This window comes from Muntiacus reevesi, chromosome 10 (assembly GCF_963930625.1).
Source record: "Muntiacus reevesi chromosome 10, mMunRee1.1, whole genome shotgun sequence".
In the NCBI taxonomy this organism is placed as follows: domain Eukaryota; kingdom Metazoa; phylum Chordata; class Mammalia; order Artiodactyla; family Cervidae; genus Muntiacus; species Muntiacus reevesi.
In genome coordinates, this window is record NC_089258.1 from 10,488,511 (window position 1) to 10,507,311 (window position 18,801).

At 40.7% G+C, this 18,801-nt stretch overlaps 1 protein-coding gene across 2 annotated transcripts in view; it reads left to right on the forward strand.

The window, feature by feature from the left end:
* The window catches only part of NTRK2 (neurotrophic receptor tyrosine kinase 2), a 388,739-nt gene that overhangs the window by 23,157 nt on the left and 346,781 nt on the right, over positions 1–18,801 (forward strand). For both annotated transcript variants that reach the window (XM_065946651.1, XM_065946652.1), the window contains exons 4-5: positions 14,263–14,337; positions 14,450–14,521. In XM_065946651.1, the coding sequence (XP_065802723.1) occupies positions 14,263–14,337; positions 14,450–14,521 (147 nt within the window). The remainder of the gene's footprint in view (positions 1–14,262; positions 14,338–14,449; positions 14,522–18,801) is intronic.

The following is an 18,801-nucleotide window of genomic DNA, read 5'->3' on the forward strand; positions in this document are numbered from 1 at the left end:
AAAGATAATTTTGTGTTGGGTTGGAATTGCAAGATTTTACTTTTTGTAAACAGTCACTTTGAAACACACAAAAAATCGTGGATTAAGTGATTTTCTAGTTCATCTTTTGATAACTAAAATGACCCTGTTTTACCAGCATACTGATCATAATGGCAGTCACATATTGAGTAATGAATATAAGAAATGTCACAATTAATCAACTTATCACTAGTATTTGAATAACTGATGATTATTTTACACAAAAAGGTTAATAAGATAAAAATGAGAGAGAGGAGTGAGAAAAAAAAAGAGACAAGAACTGCAACTAACTCTTAACGGTTGATATAGTTGCTGTAACTGAGCACACCATTTGTCCTCAACTTCTTGGCAGTGAAAGAGAAGCTCATTATTAGCGGGGAGAATGCCTACTAATTCTGCAGGAACATAGTTTTGTCTGGCAGTCTGTTCCGAAAAGAGTTTCTTTTACAGGGAATATGAGTGATGCAATTCACAGCTCTTAGGAAAAGTGCAGATTTCATTTTCTTCTTACTGAGAAAGTCAGTGAAAGTTGGGGGCAATGACAAGGGTATCAGTTCTGCAAGGACACTAAAATGGTCCAAGAATTTCATCTCCCAGTACTGTAATTATAAAACTGAAGCCATGCAGGATCTTAGTTACCCATCCTCTCATCCCCTTTGCTGAGCCAGGTAAGGCTGGAAGCAGGACTGCGGATAATCTGAATCTGTCCCCTCTGACTAGAGCTTGGAAAATGTTACTCTGTTCCTGGTTAAAGCCAGATTCATTCTCTTTGGAAGCCAGACAAACAGATGGTGGGGCTGACATCCTTTCACGAGACCAAGCAGCCCAACTTGTGTGCCCACCCAGGTGGAAGCCACCCTGTCTGTGGACAAGATGAGCTGCCGAGGTACCAGCAGGCAGGTCCAGGCTTGCCTAGGGAAGCAGTGCTGGGACAGCCTCGGAACGTGGACAGATGCTTGATCGAGACCACAGAGATCCACCCACAGAGCCCAGCAGAGATGGTTTTAGCCTGGAAACTGTTCAGAGCAGGTGTGACCAGACGGCTTCCCAGCCAGACGAGAAGTCCTCTCAGGCTCCTGGGTGCCCCCACCCTTGAGAGGGATGGCCTTTCATGGGTCTGCCAGGATAAATTAACTGAAGAGTGTACCCTGAGTGACCCAGTGAGCTGACTTGTATTCCTGGTGGTTTCATATTGACCACGGGCTTCCCTGGTGGCTCAGATGGTAAAGAATCCTCCTGCAATGCAGGAGAACTGGGTTTGATCCCTCGATCAGGAAGATCCCCTGGAGAAGGGGATGGTTACCCACTCCGGTATTCTTGCCTGGAGAATTCCATGGACAGAGGAGCCTGGCGGGCTACAGTCCATGGGGATCGCAAAGAGTCAGACAAGACTGATCAGCTAACACTTTCACTTTCACATCGACCAATATTAGAGTACACCTGTCTGAAATAAAAATTTGGCTCCAGTATCACTTATGCCTCTTTCTTGATGGCGGTTCTGTATCAGGACCATTTCTGTCCCAGAGCTCTTCATCTGACGTGGCGAAACTGTGTCATGGTACACATTTTAGTTACTTGTCTCCTCCGGTTTGCTATGGCAGGTTATTATGATCTATCAAAAGATCTGAGAACTAATGTGAAATAGTAAATAAATTAGTGGGAAAAAAAACCATTTTTATTTTCTTTTGGTCAGGAAAAACATATCTCTTGCTCCTCTTGGGGATTTTCTACCCTTCTACCAAGAATAATATAAAGTTATACTTGGCTTATGTCTGTGTCCATTTTAGTTACGTTTTTAAAACAGCAGAAGTTTCTAAAGGTTCTGGAACAGGTAGAAGTAACTTCTTTAAAAACAGAAGGTATTTTTATTGTGATCTCTGTGTCATTTTATCTGATGAGACTCATTTTAAGGATCTCTGGGCATGGAGATGACATATTGGTGTAGGAGAAGAGTTGGAAGTTTGACGTCTCAGAGGAAATTACAAGCAAGAATTAAATCAGGTGTCATTAAATCTTTCCATGGGCCAGTGAAATAGCTGAGGATGGACTGTGACCAACTGGAAATGTGCCCCAGACCCCCAGCGGCACTGCTCGCTGTGAAGGTTGCCAGAAAGAAATGCTAGTCTAGTTTGAAAGACCTTCTGGATCTATAAGAGAATATGGAAATTCAGAATTTTTTAAATGGGAAATCTTCCCATTTTGGAAAGCTAGCAGCTAAAAACAGAATTTATTTGTTTTAATGATATTGACACTCTTCTCACCCTCCAGTATAAGGTTTACATGACACATTATTTGTACGCTGGGGTCTAATCCTAAATTTTCATAGGAGACTATTATTTAGCTTAAGTCAAATTTATATTTTTCTGCTGGACACTGATATGTTTTAGATAGAAATTCAGCTCTAAGGTGTTATTCCATAATTAATTTTTCTGATCACAAAGTGCAGTGTTTCTTTTTGGGAATCACTCCATTAATAGAGATGGATAAGAAAAGTGCTATATAAATACTCAGAGAGAAACCTAAGGTATTTTTCCTTCATGATATGTTGCTGAGGTTTTTCTTATAATTTGAGTGCTGAAGGGAACTGAGACATTATCAAGCCCAAATTTCCACCTGCATGGATGTGGGCACTGGAGGTAGGTTGAGATTCATTTCATCAGCTAGTTAGGGACCAAGCTGGCCCCTGGACCCCAGGCTTCTGCTCATTGTTAATAATTAGCATTAATTGAGGTCCTCATATGTGCTTGGGCAGATTTCTCACTGTTCTAACAACTCCTGGAGGCAGGTACTCTTATTATTGTTTTACAAACAAGGAGACAGGTGTAGGGACTTGCCCAAGGTCATATAACTGGTGAGAGATGAAGCCAGTGGGGCTTGTTTACACAAGTATAGTGTAGTTCCCTCACACTACACATTATTTTCCAGGCACTTGGATTTTAAAAAATATGGTTGATTTACAGTATTGTATTAGTCTCAGGTGTGCAGCAAAGTGATTTGGTTATTCATATATATATGTATGTCTTTATTATATTTTCCCAATTCTCTTCCATTATATGAATAGTTTGTTACAAGATGTTGGCTATAGTTCCCTGTGCTATAACGTAAATTTCTGTCATTTATTTTATATACAGTAATGTACATCTGTTAATCCCCTACTCCTAATGTATCCCTCTGCTCTTCTCTTTTGTTACCCATGTTTGTCTTCTGTGTCTGTGAGTTTGTTTCTGTTTTGTATATACATTCATTCGTTTTATTTTTAAGGTTCCACATATAAGTGATATCACAATATTTGTCTTCCTCTGTCAGACTTCACTTAGTATAATAATCTCTAGGTCCATCCATATTGCTGAAAATGGCATTATTTCATTCTTTCTTATGGCTGAGTAATAGCCCATATATATATATATATATATATATATATATATATATATATATATATATATGCATGCACACATGCTCAGTTGCTTAGTCCTGTCCAACTCTTTGTGACTCCATGGAATGTAGCCCACCAGGCTCTTCCATTCATGGGATTTCCTGGGCAAGAATACTGAGGTGGGTTGCCACTTCCTTTTCTAGGGCATCTTCCTGAGAGTGATCAAACCCAAATCTCCTGTGTCTCCTCCATTAGAATCTTTAGCAGTGATTCTTTAACACTGAGCCACCTGGGAAAGTGAACAGTGTTAGTTGCTCAGTTGTGTCGGACTCTTTGCGACCCCATGGACTGTAGCCTGCTCGGCTCCTCCATCTATGGGATTCTCTAGGCAAGAATACTGGAGTGGGTTGCCATTTCCTTCTCCAGGAGTCTTCGCAACTCAGGGATCGAACCCACATCTTTTATGTCTCCTGCATTGGCAAGTGGGTTTTTTACCACTAGTGGCATGTGGGAAGTCTCCCTACATATATATGTGTGTGTGTATATGTGTGTGTGTGTGTGTGTGTGTGTGTGTGTGTATAAATATATATATATATGTTATATATATATATTTAGCGTCTTTGTCCATTTATCTGCTAGTGGACACTTAGTTAGTTTCCATGTCTTAGCGATTGCAAATGGCGCCGCTATGAACATTGGGGTGCATGTGTCTTTTTGAATTAGATCTTTTGTCTCTTAGGGTGTATATCTAGGCGTGGGAATGTAGGAACATATGGTAGCTCTATTTTTAGTTTTTTAAGGAACCTCCATACTCTTTTCCATAGTGGCTGCACTGATTTGCATTCCCCCCAGCAGTGTAGGAGGGTTTTGTTTTCTCTACATGCTCTCCACAGGCACTTGAATTCTTAAGTTCCCAAGGAATTTAGGCTATTCTAGGAAGCTGCAGTTCTCAGAGCTTGGCATTGTATAAAAATCTGAGAAGATATTTTGTTTATCTCCTGTTACTTCTATGTAGATATAATACATGAGAGCATCCTATAAAATGTCCTCATTCCTTTTCATTGACTGTTGTTTTTAGGCTGTGATTATTTGCAAAGGACCATTTTGTAGAAACTTTAGAAATTATTTCTTGTTATAGGTGGAGGATTTACAAGTTAATGGTCCTAGTAGTGCGGTACAGTGGTTCTGGGCTCAGAATTCAGAGGCAGGTAGATTTGGGTTCAAATCCTGTTTTGGCAGCCATGTGACCTTGGGGATGTGACCTGGCAAGCTTGGGCCTTGGTTTCCTCTTTCAAAAAGCAGGAAAAAAAATCATAGTGCTCTTCTGGTAGCTTTGCTAGGTTAAGTGAGACACCCATGGATACCCCAGTGTCCGGCACACAGCATTCTATCAAGAAGAATTACTGGCCTACTTCTATGCCCTTGGTCAAAAACATAAGCGTGCTGATGCTAATTAGCTTGTGCTATTAGGCTATTGGAATGCAGGTTCTGAGCCTGCTTACTTGGTATTCTCTGCATTCATGTTGTCACAGGTGGGGTAGTGGACCCTCTGTGAAGATTGGATTGAAGGAGTGAGAAAGTCTTCTTTCGAATCCTGCTTTGGCTCATCATGGACTGATCTTCAAAGCTCCTTCTTAGCAGTTTGCTGAGAAACTAAAGCCACCCTATTGTGGATTCAGGGAACGGGGGCAGTTATTTAAATATTTATTTATTTATTTTTGGCCACACTGGGCCTTCATTGCTTCATGCGGGTTTTCTCTAGTTTCAGGGAGTGGGGGCTCCTCTCTAGTTGTGGTGTGTGGGCTTCTCATTGTGGTGGTTTCTCTTGTAGAGCATGGGCTCTGGGGCACGCAGCTTCAGTAGCTGTGGCTCCTGGGCTCTAGAGCACGGGCTCAATAATTGAGGTGCAGGGGCTTGGTTGCCCCATGCTATGTGAGATCTTCCTGAACCAGGAATCGAACCAGTGTCCCCTGCTTTGGAAGGTGGATTCCTAACTACTGGACCACCAGGAAGCCCAAGGGACAATTAAAAAAAAACAAACACTATCTTATTACCCGTGATGGATAGCTTATGGCAGAAAGGATCCGATCAGAGTTGAAATGCCTCACCCCATGGCTGTAAGCCTTAGCTCATATCACAATCTCTTGTGAATTTTGAGTTTATCCACTTTTATTAGCTTAATGACTTTTTTATGTTGTGGGGTGGAATAGGGGTGGCCAGAATATTGGGAAATGATTCCATTTTGAGGAGTGACCATTAGAAATATTCACTGCTCTTTCTATTTCTTTTTGATATATTGCCAAAGTACAGTTTAGCTAACATAGTCTATGTCCAACTCTTTGTGATCCCGTGGACTTGTAGCCAGCCAGGTGCCTCTGTCCATGGGGATTCTCCAGGCAATAATACTGAAGTGGATTGCCGTTTCCATCTCCAAACAAAGTCTAAAGTAAAGGGATATTTTATTTTGGAGTGATACTGCCGTTAAACTAATACACAGGAAGAAAAGATGCATTAGAAACCACTCTTTGTTACTTGGAAAGGTTGCCTGGAGGAATTATTTGATAGGTTGTTAAAGCCAATGTGAAATATTTTCAAATGGGATGAGTATCCTTTCTAAGAAACTGTAATTCAAAAACGTTTCTGTGAATTTTTCCATATTTCTCTCACTTTATCTCTCCTTTTTTCCCAAAAAGCCGCCTATGAACTTTTTGTTCGTTAGGTCCTGGATGTCACATTGAGGCTGGAGAAGCTTTGGTGATGAAACAGAATAAAATGGCAAATAGTGTGGGCTTTGCTTACGTTTGCGTTCTTTGCCTGTTGACTTTCTGGGGACCCTTCAAGGACTGACCTTATGGAAGCCTTCACTGGCCAGTCATATCTTGTAGGTCCTTTCACTGTGCCCTTGTGCAGCTGCTTCACATCTGCCCAGAAACATCCCTTCTGCTCATCAGACGCTGTGGCAGTGAGCACTGACCTTTAGGAGCATCACCCCCTCAAGGTCAAGAGCAGCTGGATCCGAAGATTCTTTCCAGCCTTAACATTCCTGAGACCAAGATGGCGAATGAATGCTCATCTTCCGAGGGCAGTTAGTTTTTATCATTTACGAAAAATTAATGAGTATTTAGATTGACTAGGTTGTATGTTTGTGATCTAAATTTGCTTCTAGATAGGACAAATTTTGCTTTCAAAATTGGCTGTCTTCTGTTCCAGTCATTGCTTTGTGTCCATGTTTTCTGTATGACAAATGAATTTATTTTCTGTTATCACAGTTTTTTTTTTTTTTTTAAATTGTGCCGTGCATGTGGGCTTCAGTAGTTACTGTTCTCCAGCTTGAGAACTTGGGCTCAGTAGTTGTGATGCACAGGTTTAGTTGCTCCGGAGTATATGGGATCTTCCAGAACCAGGGGTTGAACCTGGGTCTCCTGCATTGGTAGACCGATTCTTAACCATTGTGCCACCAGGGAAGTCTCCTATTATCACAATCTTCATTTCATGTTTATAGTGTATATATGTCTGGTCATTCCAGTGAGATAATAAAAACTCCAATGGGGAATGTGGAGGTCAGATTGATTGCTTTAAGTCAGCCAGTATTCCATGAAAATCAACTCTGAGTTAGGAAATGGACATGCAACTGTTTGATGGGTAACACTCTTCAGTTTGAGGAGTTAACAATTCAGTAGGAGAGTTATATATCCAGGGATTAAGGTGGCTCAGATAGTAAAGCGTCTGTCTGCAATGCTGGAGACCTGGGCTTGATCCCTGGATCGGGAAGATCCCCTGGAGAAGGAAATGGCAACCCACTCCAGTACTCTTGCCTGGAAAATCCCATGGGCAGAGGAGCCTGGTAGGCTACAGTCCATGGGGTGAGTGACTTTACTTTAGGAGAGTTATAGAGATTAGTAGAAAAATACTGTGGTGGGTACAAAGTGTATCTCCATTCCCTCTAATTCTTAATTATGAAGTTAAGAAGGAAAATAAATGCTAAAAAAAAATGCTTGCCAACTGATGGAATAAAAATGTTCTGATTGTGAAAGAGCCTTTTTGATGTTGCCTGTAAATCAAGAAGTATCTCAGACATTGGAGGGGCCTAGATTAGTTCTGGGTCTCCCTCATGGCTCAGTGGTAAAGAATCCATCGGCCAATGCAGGAGATGTGGGTTTGACCCCTGGGTCGGTAAGATCCCTGGAGAAGGAAAGGGCAACCCACTCCAGTATTCTTGCCTGGGAAATCTCAATGACAGAGGAGTCTGGTGGGCTATAATCCATTGGGTCTCAAAAGAGTTAGTGACTAAACAACAACAGAATAGTTTTAGGTGAATTCATTGAGAAGTTCCAGCTTTTAGGGTGGTAGATAGTGGTCTCAGGATGTAGTGAAAGTAAATATCAACAGTAGGAAGCAACCCTTTTAATATGAGGTCCAAGAAGGAGCTCTAGAGATAGATTTGATAAAGGAGAACGGCATATTTGGGCAAAACAGAACGGTCAAAGGCCAATGAAGATTTTGCACACACATTGCAGATGGTGGGCCAGAGGGACCTGGAGGTCAAGGAGGTAAAAGGGAAAAATCCTTAAGGGGTATCAGATTTAAGCATCTAAATCCACCAAGTCTCTGTCACTATTCAAAGGCTGCCTACTATCCTTAAAGGGGAGCTTAGGAGAGAATGGATACATGTGTATGTATGGCTGAATTGCTTTGCTGTTTACCTGAAACTATCACAACATTGTCAATCGGCTATGGTGGTGTTGTTTTTCAGTCACTAAGTTGTGTCTGACTCTTTGTGACACCACAGACTGCGGTGCACCAGGGTTCCCTGTCCTTCAATATCTCCCGGAGTTTACTCAGAGTCACGTCCATTGCGTCAGTGATGCCATCCAACCATCTCATCCTCTGCTGCCCTCGTCACCTTTTGCCTTCAATCCTTCCCAGCATCAAGGTCTTTTCTAATGAGTTGGCTCTTTGCATCAAGCAGCCAAAGTATTGGAGTTTCAGCTTCAGCATCAGTCCTTCCAGTGAATATTCAGGGTTGATTTTCTTTAGGTTTGACTAGTCTGATCTCCTTGCTGTCCAAGGGACTCTCCAGAGTCTTCTCCAGCACCACAATTTGAAGGGATCATTTCTTCGGTGCTCAGCTTTCTTTATGGTCCAACTCTCACATCCCTAATGACTACTGGAAAAACCATAGCTTTGACTACATGGACCTTTGTTGCCAAAGTGATATCTTTGCTTTTTAATATGCTGTCTAGGTTTGCTATAGTTTGCCTTCCGATTTAATTTCATGACTGCAGTCACTGTCCATTGTGACGCTGGAGCCCAAGAAAATAAAATCTGTCACTGCTTCCACTTTTTCCCCATCTATTTGCCATAAAGTGATGCGACTGGATGCCATGATCTTCATTTTTTGAATGTTCAGTTTTAAGCCAGCTTTTTCACTCTTCTCTTTCACCCTTATCATATACCCCAATATAAATAAAAAAAGTTAAAACGAGAGAGAGAGCTAAGGCAGCAGCATCTGCAGGTTGGAAAGACAGAAGTTGGAAAGCTTGCCCGCATTCATGGGAATGCTGGGGCGTGGGCTCTGGGGGGAGGGCTTCTGCTAAGCCCCTGGGACCTTAGCTTTCCAGACCTGTAGGCACGTGCCAGAGGAGCTAGGGGTTGTCAGGGAGAGAAAGGTCTGTAGCAAAATGCTGGGCCTTTCCACTGCTTTGTTGACAATGAAACCCTTCTTGAAGCTTCTATTAAGCAAAGCTTGGTTCAGTAAAGAGCCCTCAGAGGTGGACATCACCTTGGCTGGAGTGACAGGAAAAGGTTTCCTCGGAAGAGAGTCTGCCTCGCTGCCTGTGCATGCATCTCTCAGCTGTCTGCCCTGGCCTGGCCCTTCCTCCTCCATCCTAACCCTAGGTTAGCCTTTGTAGCTGCTGCTTTTCTGATTAGTGACGAGAGGGCAGAAGTCCCAGTGTTGCCAAGAGCCTGGTGGAGGCACGTGAAAGTCACCAGTAGGGGGCAGTCCAGCTTTCTCCTTAGTCTTCTGGTCCCATCCAGGAGCTCCGGGGCAGGGAGCAGAAGGCTTTTAGGTTTGGTTTTGGGCAGTCCAAGGAACCAGGCAGGGACTCGAGCCCAAGTGTGTTTGGTCACCTAGTAACTGAGAAGCCCTGAAGTTCATCTTCCCTGTGGTCATTTCTCTTGTGGCTTTCTCTTTCTCTGTCTCTGCCTCTTTCTTCCCCCCACTTTCTCCCTTCTTCCCTTCCTTCCTCCCCTTCCTTCACTCTTTCTTTCTTTTTTCTTCATACATTTAAAAAATTCCTAGAAGTGTAATGACATAGCAGTAACTTCACGTGCTTATATTCAGAACTGATACTTTAATATTTTTGTCTTTTTTGTTACAAAGGCATTGTTCTTTTAAGAAAAGAAAGTTTAATAGTTTAATAAAATAGTTTTACAGTTTCTGTTTCCTTATCCCTGACCCAAACCCATTCTCCTTTCCCAAGATGACTGTCCTTGCATTCTTCTTTTTATACCTTAAAAATACCCGTCACTATGTAGTATTGTTTTATGTCATTTTATTGTTTTGCTTTTAAAAAAAAATTTATTGGAGTATGGTTGATTTACAGTGTTGTGTTGCTTTCTCCTGTACACCACAGCAAATCTGTTATTCACACACATATATCCTCTCTTTTTTAGATTCTTTTCTCATATAGGTCATTACAGAGTATTAAGTAAAGTTCTCTGTAGTTAATAGTTATCTATTTTATATATAGTAGTGTGTATATGTGAATCCCAGTCTCCCAAGTTATCCCTCCACCCCCCTTGCTGTGTCTTTTTACAAGTTCACATTAATTGTTTTATATTATAAGCACATATCAGTCTGAAATTTTGCTTATTTTTTTTTCTCACTTACCCTGAAGATTTCTTTCTGCTCAAATAGGACGATGTGGTTCAGTCCAGCTTATTTAACATACCTCATTTTATTGTTTCTTAATTGATGGACCCTTGGACAATTTCCAGCTTTTTATTCTGACTGTATTACAAGTGAATATTCTTGCATTTGTCTCCTTGTGTGGTTCTCAGGTGAAAACCTAGAATGGAATTGCTGGACTCTATAAAGCGTGTGATGCAGGATTTTCTAGGATACTGGCAAATTACTCTTCAAAGTGGTTGTGTCCCCCGAGCAATGTGAGAGAAATAACTGATCCTTAGAAATGCTTTATATAGTCAGATTTTAAACATTGTGTCCAGCTAGCAGGAAACAAATGTTATTTTAGTTTGCATTTCAGATTCCTTGAGGGGTGAGCAGTTTTTCATATGTTCCTGGACCGTTGGTGTTCCCCTCTGTAAATTGTTTGTTATTAACTTTACTGGCTTCCAGTCTATGATTCCTCCGTAATGGTGCCTAAAGAATGTTTCTTAAGGGGTAGATTTCATGAGCAGTTTCTGGCCTGCAGCTATGATGTGGGCATCTGTGCAGACGGTAACTTACGACAGGGAATTCTTGGCATCCAGAGGGGCACTTGCTGACTTTTTCATCCAGCTCTTCTGTTGACTTTTTTCCATTTTGATCAGGAGGAAAATCCATTCTTTATACAGGGCATTACTGCCTCCACAGTGGAAGAATATTCTCCAGTGACCACTTTTCATAATTTCACATGGTATTTTTTTTTTTGATGGTTTTCAGCAAAATCTTCTGTCTTGTCTTAGATTCAAGAAGAGTTATGTGTTGCCTAACATCTGACTTATTTTTCATCTCATGATCACTGTGAATTTCCCATTGAGTAAATGTATCTTTCTTTTCTTCTCTTCCTGGGCATTGGTCACTGGAAAGCTTAGAATTAAGCTTGTGGTCCTTTTCCAGCAAATATTGGGTTGGCCAAAATGTTCATTTGGTTTTTCCATTAGCTTGTATAGAAAAACCCCAATGAACTTTTTGGCTAACCCAAAATATGCATTTTAAACCCAATTCCTAGCTTCACTGACATCTCTGCCCTGGCTTTGCTTTCTGCAGTGCTTTTCGTTTTTATGTTTAGCTTATTGTATGTTATTGAATACAAGTGGGGGGTTTATAAATTGAAAATCTGATGAAAATGAAATAACAATAAAATAAAGGGCATAAATAATTACAGGAAAAGTTAAACATAAATGCTTTGTGCCACAGACATTGATTAAATACCTCCTGAGTGTCAAGCCCTGATGCTGTCGGTGACGAGGCAGGCAGAGAGAGCTGAAGAATCTGAGGATTTCAGAACAGTGACAGCCACCGTGTTAGCTCAGCTGTGAGGAGGGAACAAGTTCTCTGGAATCCTGGTTGTGACCCCAGAGGAAACCTTGCCTACATTGTCCTTTTCTTCTGCCAAGTGCATGAAAAAAGTATTAAAATGTGGGGCTCTCTGGAATGTGTTTTTTATTGGGAAGTGACTTAGAACAGGGAGGTTACTATGGTTTTTACTGGAAAATGTTAGTGGATTGAAAATCTTGGGGGAAAAAATATCTAAAGTGCGGTAATTTTGAAATATCTCATAAAAACTCATAATGTTAAAATTTGTTGTTTGGTAATCAGTCTGAAAGTCTGAAAATATTTCTTTCTGTGTGAAGTAGAATCAAAGGGAGTGAATCCTTCCTGCAAGTCTATTATGTTCCAGGCCCCGGGTATTGCGGAGAGCCAAGCTCTTTGAGTAGAAGATGCTCCCCTTTCTTGGATGTTGCCTGATGTTGCTTTCTTATGTAACAGGAGACAAAGTTTATGTGGGTCCTTTTAAATTCATTTCTTTTTTGTGTGATTTGGTTCTCTCAGAACCTTTTTATTTTATTTCTAAAGTTTGTTTTCTAAAAATAAGTGCTTTATTTTATTTCTAACATTTATCTTCTAAAAATGAGTGTCCCAATAGTTACTATGTATTTTGATATCTTTTTTCCTTTTTTTGGATTGAGCAGAAGGGACCTATAGATGCTATATCTTTTCCCTCATTGGCTATTATTTTTCTCAATTAATGTTGTTAACAGTAGAGTTACATATTTGTTTTCAGTGTCTTAATTGGGATGCTATATATCTTAAATGCTTTGGAAAAGAAAGAAAAATCCATTCTAATACAACTTCCTGGATTGTCTATGGAGCTCCAAGTGTTGCCTATTCATTCTTCTGTTCATCCATCCATTTGTCCATCCTTCATCCTTGAAGACCTACTTTGTACACGGTGCTTTGTTAGATGCTATGGTGCATGTTGTGGCGGTGGTTTACCTGCTAAGTCGTGTCCAACTCTTGTGACCCCATGCACTGTAGCCTGTTAGGCTTCTCTGTCCATGGGATTCTCCAGGCAAGAATGCTGGAGTGGGTTGCCATTTCCTTCTCCAGGGGATCTTCCCAACCCAGGAATTGAACCTGGGTCTCCTGCGTTGCAGGCAGATTCTTTACTGACTGAGCTACAAGGGAAGCCCCATAGTACATGTTAAGAATTATAAAACAGGATCCAGCTATCTTCAGAAAGAGGTCATGATCTAAGAAAAGTGAATAGACAGATGCTGAGATAACTTCAGCACAGGGTAATTCCATGGTAATAGGTTTGATAGCTTTGTGTTTATATTACCAGTGACTTTACTGGTTGCAAGTGACAGAAATTTCAGATCAAACTTTCATTAGTGAAAACTAACCTCAGAGACAAGTGGATCCAAAGGTTTTAAGTGGCATTTTCAGAATTCTCCCTCTTTTTATCTCTTAGCTCTCTTTCCTCCTGTGTGCTGACTTCCTTCTTGAACATTACCTTTCCCTGTGGTAGAAATATTTCTCATGGAATCCCCAAGCCTGTGTAATCTTTCAGCTAAGATCCCAGAGAAAGAGAAAGGCATGGTCACAGCATTCATCTTTTGATTTTAGGGAAGCTTCTCATTAGTCTTGTCAAGGTTAGAACACATTTCTAAACCAGTCATCATGGCCAGGGGGATGGAGCTCTCGGTGCAACCAGCATTCCCTGTCTACTCCTGCATTTGAAGGACTGGCAAATGGGGAAGAGGTTTCTACAGAGAATGAGTGCGTGCCTGCGTGCATATGTGCTAGGTCACTTCAGTCGTGTCTGACTCTTTGTGACCCTATGGACTGTAGCCTGCCAGGCTCATTTGTCCATGGGACTCTCCAGGCAAGAATACTGGAGTGGGTTCCCATGCCCTCCTCCTGGGGAATCTTCCCAACTCAGGGATCGAAGCCACATCTCTTAAGTCTCCTGCTTTGGCAGGCAGGCTCTTTACCACTAGCGTCATGTGGGAAGCCCCTTTACAGAGAGTATATGAGGGCAATGTGGGGTTTGTGAAATGTGGTTCCTGAAAGGAAAATTTCATCTCATTACTGACAAAAGCAGAAAGAGTGGATCCTGGGCCAGGGAAAGAGAGGGTTGGGAAGAAGGGATGAAGGGAGAGAAAGGGGGAGGGGAATCTGCTTCAGTGTTTCCGGAGGTAAAAGGAAGGAGGGACTGCTACTCTTGGAAGGTGAGAGCAGATGTGACTTGTCCTATGTGGTGATTCCAGCATCCCTGTGGCTGTGACAGATTGAAATGCTTTTGAGAGGTAGTGGGTGCATTTGTAAGTTATTTTCACCTCTGTATCCAGGGGATACCTTGAGTGGAGAGGCAAACTGAACTTGTTAGCTGAAAGAGTGATAAAAATTTAATAAGAAACCTGATGGTCCTGTCATTGAATATGAAAGCTGCTCAACCATGGTTTCTCCTTGATCACACTCGGTATTCCTCCTCTTGCTGTATTTAAAGTAAATGGTGGGGCCAGGTGGGTGAGGAGGGATCACCTTGAGCAGTCTGATGAGGTTGGATGGAAGTTACCTAATTTTTATGGATTGCCTGCATTGAGTCTTGAGTTTGCACCCTTTTGTTTTTTTGCAGTTACATTGCAAATCAGAAAAGATTAGAAATCATCAACGAAGATGATCTTGAAGCTTATGTGGGACTGAAAAACCTGTGAGTACTCAGAACTTGCATACCTTATGTCAGAACATTTTTATGCTCTGTAATAGTCAGAGGGACGGGTGTTCATTAGCTCTAACATTCACGCCATTGTGTACTTTCTTAGGACCATTGTGGATTCTGGATTAAAGTCTGTGGCTCATAAAGCATTCCTGAAAAACAGCAACTTACAGCACATGTAAGTAAAACTTGGTTCTTTTGCTTCCCAGGACCCAATTTATTCAGTGTTTCCCCACTCTGTTTATTTTCCTCCTTTCCCAGCTAGAAATCTCCTTTTAAAAAGTTAGTATAGCTTCGACAATAGCTTAGAAACATTAGCTTTGATTTCTGAATAGCTTCAGAGGGGTACTTAGAACAGCCTACTTATTCCCTTTCATGAATTTCTGGGCCATTTCCATCTTGGACGGAGCAATAGGCCAACAGAAAGGAGTCTGATGTGAAAACTATGTCCTGTGCAGCGTTCTCGATTCTTTTCCTTGGACTCATGACATGTTCCCTGGAAGACATCAAACTAGTGGAATTGAAAGAAACTGACTTGGCCTTGGCCTTCACAGGGAACTAAAAATTGCTCATGCACTTTCTCCTACGGTAGGTCCTCTTTTGAACCTTCATTTTCTAAAAGCTATCTGCCGTGATTGATAAAAGTGGAGAAAAATCAATCACGAAACTTGCCAGAGGTTCAGACAATTCTAACAATAGCAAAGGCTTCCACTGAAGTCAGGGTGATATCAACTGACGTCAAATGGAAATATAGACAGTAGGAACGCTTAGGTTGTTTACTGTTAAATCCTCTTAGACATGGCGCTTAGTCAATAAGGTGTGGCCTTCCTAAGATGTTTCTTCATGAAGCAGAGGATTACCCACCCTTAGGCTCTGATTGTCACCCCCCACACCCCAAGTTTTCAGTAGGAATTTCTGTGGGAGGATGTTGCCTACATTCACTGACTCTCTTGTGCTTTGCAGGTTCTCTGCAACAACACCTTATGTATTTCATAGTCTACAGTCTACCTGCAGAATTCTTACCTGCTTGATCTCACTTGATTTTTCTAACAGTTGGTAGGAAGGATCTTTCTGGTTCCCATTTCATAAATGTATTAATAAAATTAGGTTTCCAGATGGAAAGTGGCAGAATTTTGATGCAGGGCTCATCTTGGCTATGTTCTTTTAGTAATAATACAGAAAATAGTTTTGCATATAATGAGAGAATCATCCCTTGTAACATCTGTCCTCTTTCTTTGTCTTGGGTAGAACAGTTCCCTGACTGTTATTCAGGTCAGTCTATAAAAGAAATCATTCTCTTTGAGTAGATTGCCTGGACACTCCATGGTGATTTGTTGATCTTAGGAAAAACCTTAATTTCATCAAGCTAGTACAATGGCTTTATATTTCATAGGTGGCATTAATGATGAAGTCAATTTGAAAATAAAGTCTGTAGAATTAAAATGCAAAACTTTTGGAGAAAGGTGATAAAACTCCAAGGAACTTTATTAACACATTTCATTTAGAGGCTTTTTGGCAGCATCTCTGTAGTTGGTTTGTTTGCACAAATTCTGGTGTCTTTACGTAGGCCTTGATAACGTAAACAAGAGAGAAGTTGGACACAGGAAAAAGATGAAATGCTCTAAGGCAATCACTTAAGTGTAATTAATGACCTTGGTGGTTACGTAGTGGTATTTTCATTACTGCTGACTGTAGACCTGAATTACTCAACGACTGCATTTGACTGGCTGTCTTACTACATCACTTCCCCTGACGTTATGATCTATATCGTGGGTTATGGTTAATTATGGTTTTACAAATAGATTTATTTATGACTCTGCTGTGCCTCTTCTATTTTCCCTACTTTCCTCATTCTAAGATATTTATATGAAAACCAAAGCCACCTTTTGTAATTTTTTTTAGGCTGATATATGGTAGAATAATTTTAATAGCATTCTCTGGGCTGTACTTACTTATTTAAAGTCAATTATTTGTTCAAGTCTCCCAAAGAGGTGTCATTTGAAAATAAGAAACCAAGGAGATGGACATAATATAGTTTTTTAAAAGCCAACAATTGGGAAGTCTAATTATCGATCAAACTACAAACATTATTGATATTTGTGGCGATTGTCAAATGGTAAGACAGCATGAAGTCAGGCTGATATTCAGACAGAAGTCAGAGTGTAAGTAAGCTTCAGAAAGTCACATGACAGAAGAGGCTTCTAATGGCCAAAATAGAAATTCATTTCAGCAGTTGGCTTTAGGAAGTGGCAGGGAAGAAGGGATTCATTCAGGTGTCTGTCTTTCGAGACCTGGGTCTCAACCTCTTGCTATGACTGAGAATTCGGGGCCCTGGTGTTCTTGATTTCCTGAGCAGCATCCTTAGTTAACTCTCAGCACCATGACTGTAAGGGAGCTGATAAAGATCTGTATATGAAAGGCTATTTCTCTCTACCCCTGGGATATACTGATTATCTCTCTCAGTTTTCCCAACAAAATAAAAATATTCACAAGAGCATCTGTTTCACTTTGGGCTTTAGGGACATTCAGATTGGATCCTGTCTGTTACTTTCATTATTCCTCTCCTACACTATGCATATTTAGTACACCGCGCTGACTGTCCAGAGCCCCCTAGGACTAATCCCTGAGTTTATTTCTAGGTGCCTTTAATTCCTGCCCAGTCCCTGAGAACTTAGAAACTGTGAGAAAAACCAGTATTTGTGTTTTCCAGGGGCTTTGCAGAGGTGCTAATTAGCTCCTTTGCAAAAGTTCTATAATCAAACAGTAAGAGGATTGTTGATTTTGTTTCCTCCCCTCCTCCTCCCTTTTGGCTTTTGGCCCCAATAATAAGTATGGTTCATAAAACTCATCTTGTTCCCGGCTCTGGGCTGTGCTGCTAGCAGCTCGACAGGGCAGCTGCCCCTGTGCTGGCTTGCTAGCTGACCTGGAACTGTGACAATGAATATGTCCTCTTTCTTTGCGCCCTCACTCCTCATTCTTCTTGGGAGGAAAATACGTTTTTTTTTTTTTTTGTTTTTGTTTTTTGTTTTTTTTTTTCCTTCAGAAGAATGGGGATTTGGGATGAAGATGAAAACATGTGTGCCTCCCAGGCTGTGGTGAAGACACAGAGTAACTTGTCAATGTATTATACTCTAGTGAAACCCGTTTGTAATTCACGTTCCAAAAGAAAAGACTTATGTGGGCACATTTTACAACTTTCCTCTGGATTATTTTCTCATGTGGGTGAGCACTTTACACTCAGTGTGAAAAGAGAAGATGCCAGCATAGAAGAAAGAGGGCATCTTGGTGTGGATGAAGTTTGAATGAGAGGAAATCTCAATACAGAATTAAGCTGGAAGTGACCACGTGCCTTCTTGAATTATGAGCTGCTAAAGTGGCATTTTCTTTATCCATCCACTGCCTAGTGTTAGTTCATATATTAGCTCCTCCTGATCCTTAAGTTCTCTCTGCAGGAGACTGGCCAGATATACCAGGAGACTCTGACCCATGATTTTGTGGGATGGACGCCACACACTAGCGTCAGGGCGGCCAAAACTGCTCCCCCTTAGCTCTCCCGTGTTTACCTGACTCAGCCCAGTGCTCACTTTGCTTAACTGGAATCATGCACTGAAAGGCTCATCACAAATTGTTGAAGGCTCAGCTGTTTTGTAAAAGCTAATATTTGTTTTACATTCATGTTGCTTATTTAAACACTTGTCTAGAGGCCCAAGCATTGCACCCTTTTAAAATAAATTCAGCCAGTAAACAAATTCACAGGAGTCAGCTGCCAGTATTAGTGCTTCGAATTTCCCATCTCAAGATCTCATGGCGCTGAACACTGGAAACTGAAACTCCTGTTTCATTAAATGAAGCTGTTAATATATATTTGAAACATGTCAGTAAATTTGTTAGTATTTTTCAGTTGCAAATAGGACATATTTTCATTGTCTGGATGGTCCAAATCTTCTAATGATTTGTTGCTAGACTATTTGTTCTGGACAAAATCTGAGATATTATTTGTTTATCTGGTATTTCGTTTTTATTGTTCTCACTGTGAAATTGTTTGGTTATTTGGAAGTCATTTTGAAGCAAGCACATAGAGTTAATCAATAGGTATTATCTTTTTGATTAGGATGTGTCAAATTCAATTAATATTCAAAATTTTGTGTGTCATGTTAATATTTCAGAATATTCATGCTCTTTATTTTTGAGCATGTGTCTCATGTGTCTCATTTTGAGACATATTCAAAATTTTGTGTGTCATGTTAGTATTTCAGAATATTCATGCTCTTTATTTTTGAAGTATCTTTTCATCTAGTGAGTTTTGCTTTAAATTTAGTTTAATCCTCCTATTAGTTGTTCAGAAGGTCAAATATCTCTAGGAGGTATATAACTTTTGAGACATATTCAAAATTGTGTGTGTCATGTTAATATTTCAGAATATTCATGCTCTTTATTTTTGAAGTATCTTTTCATCTA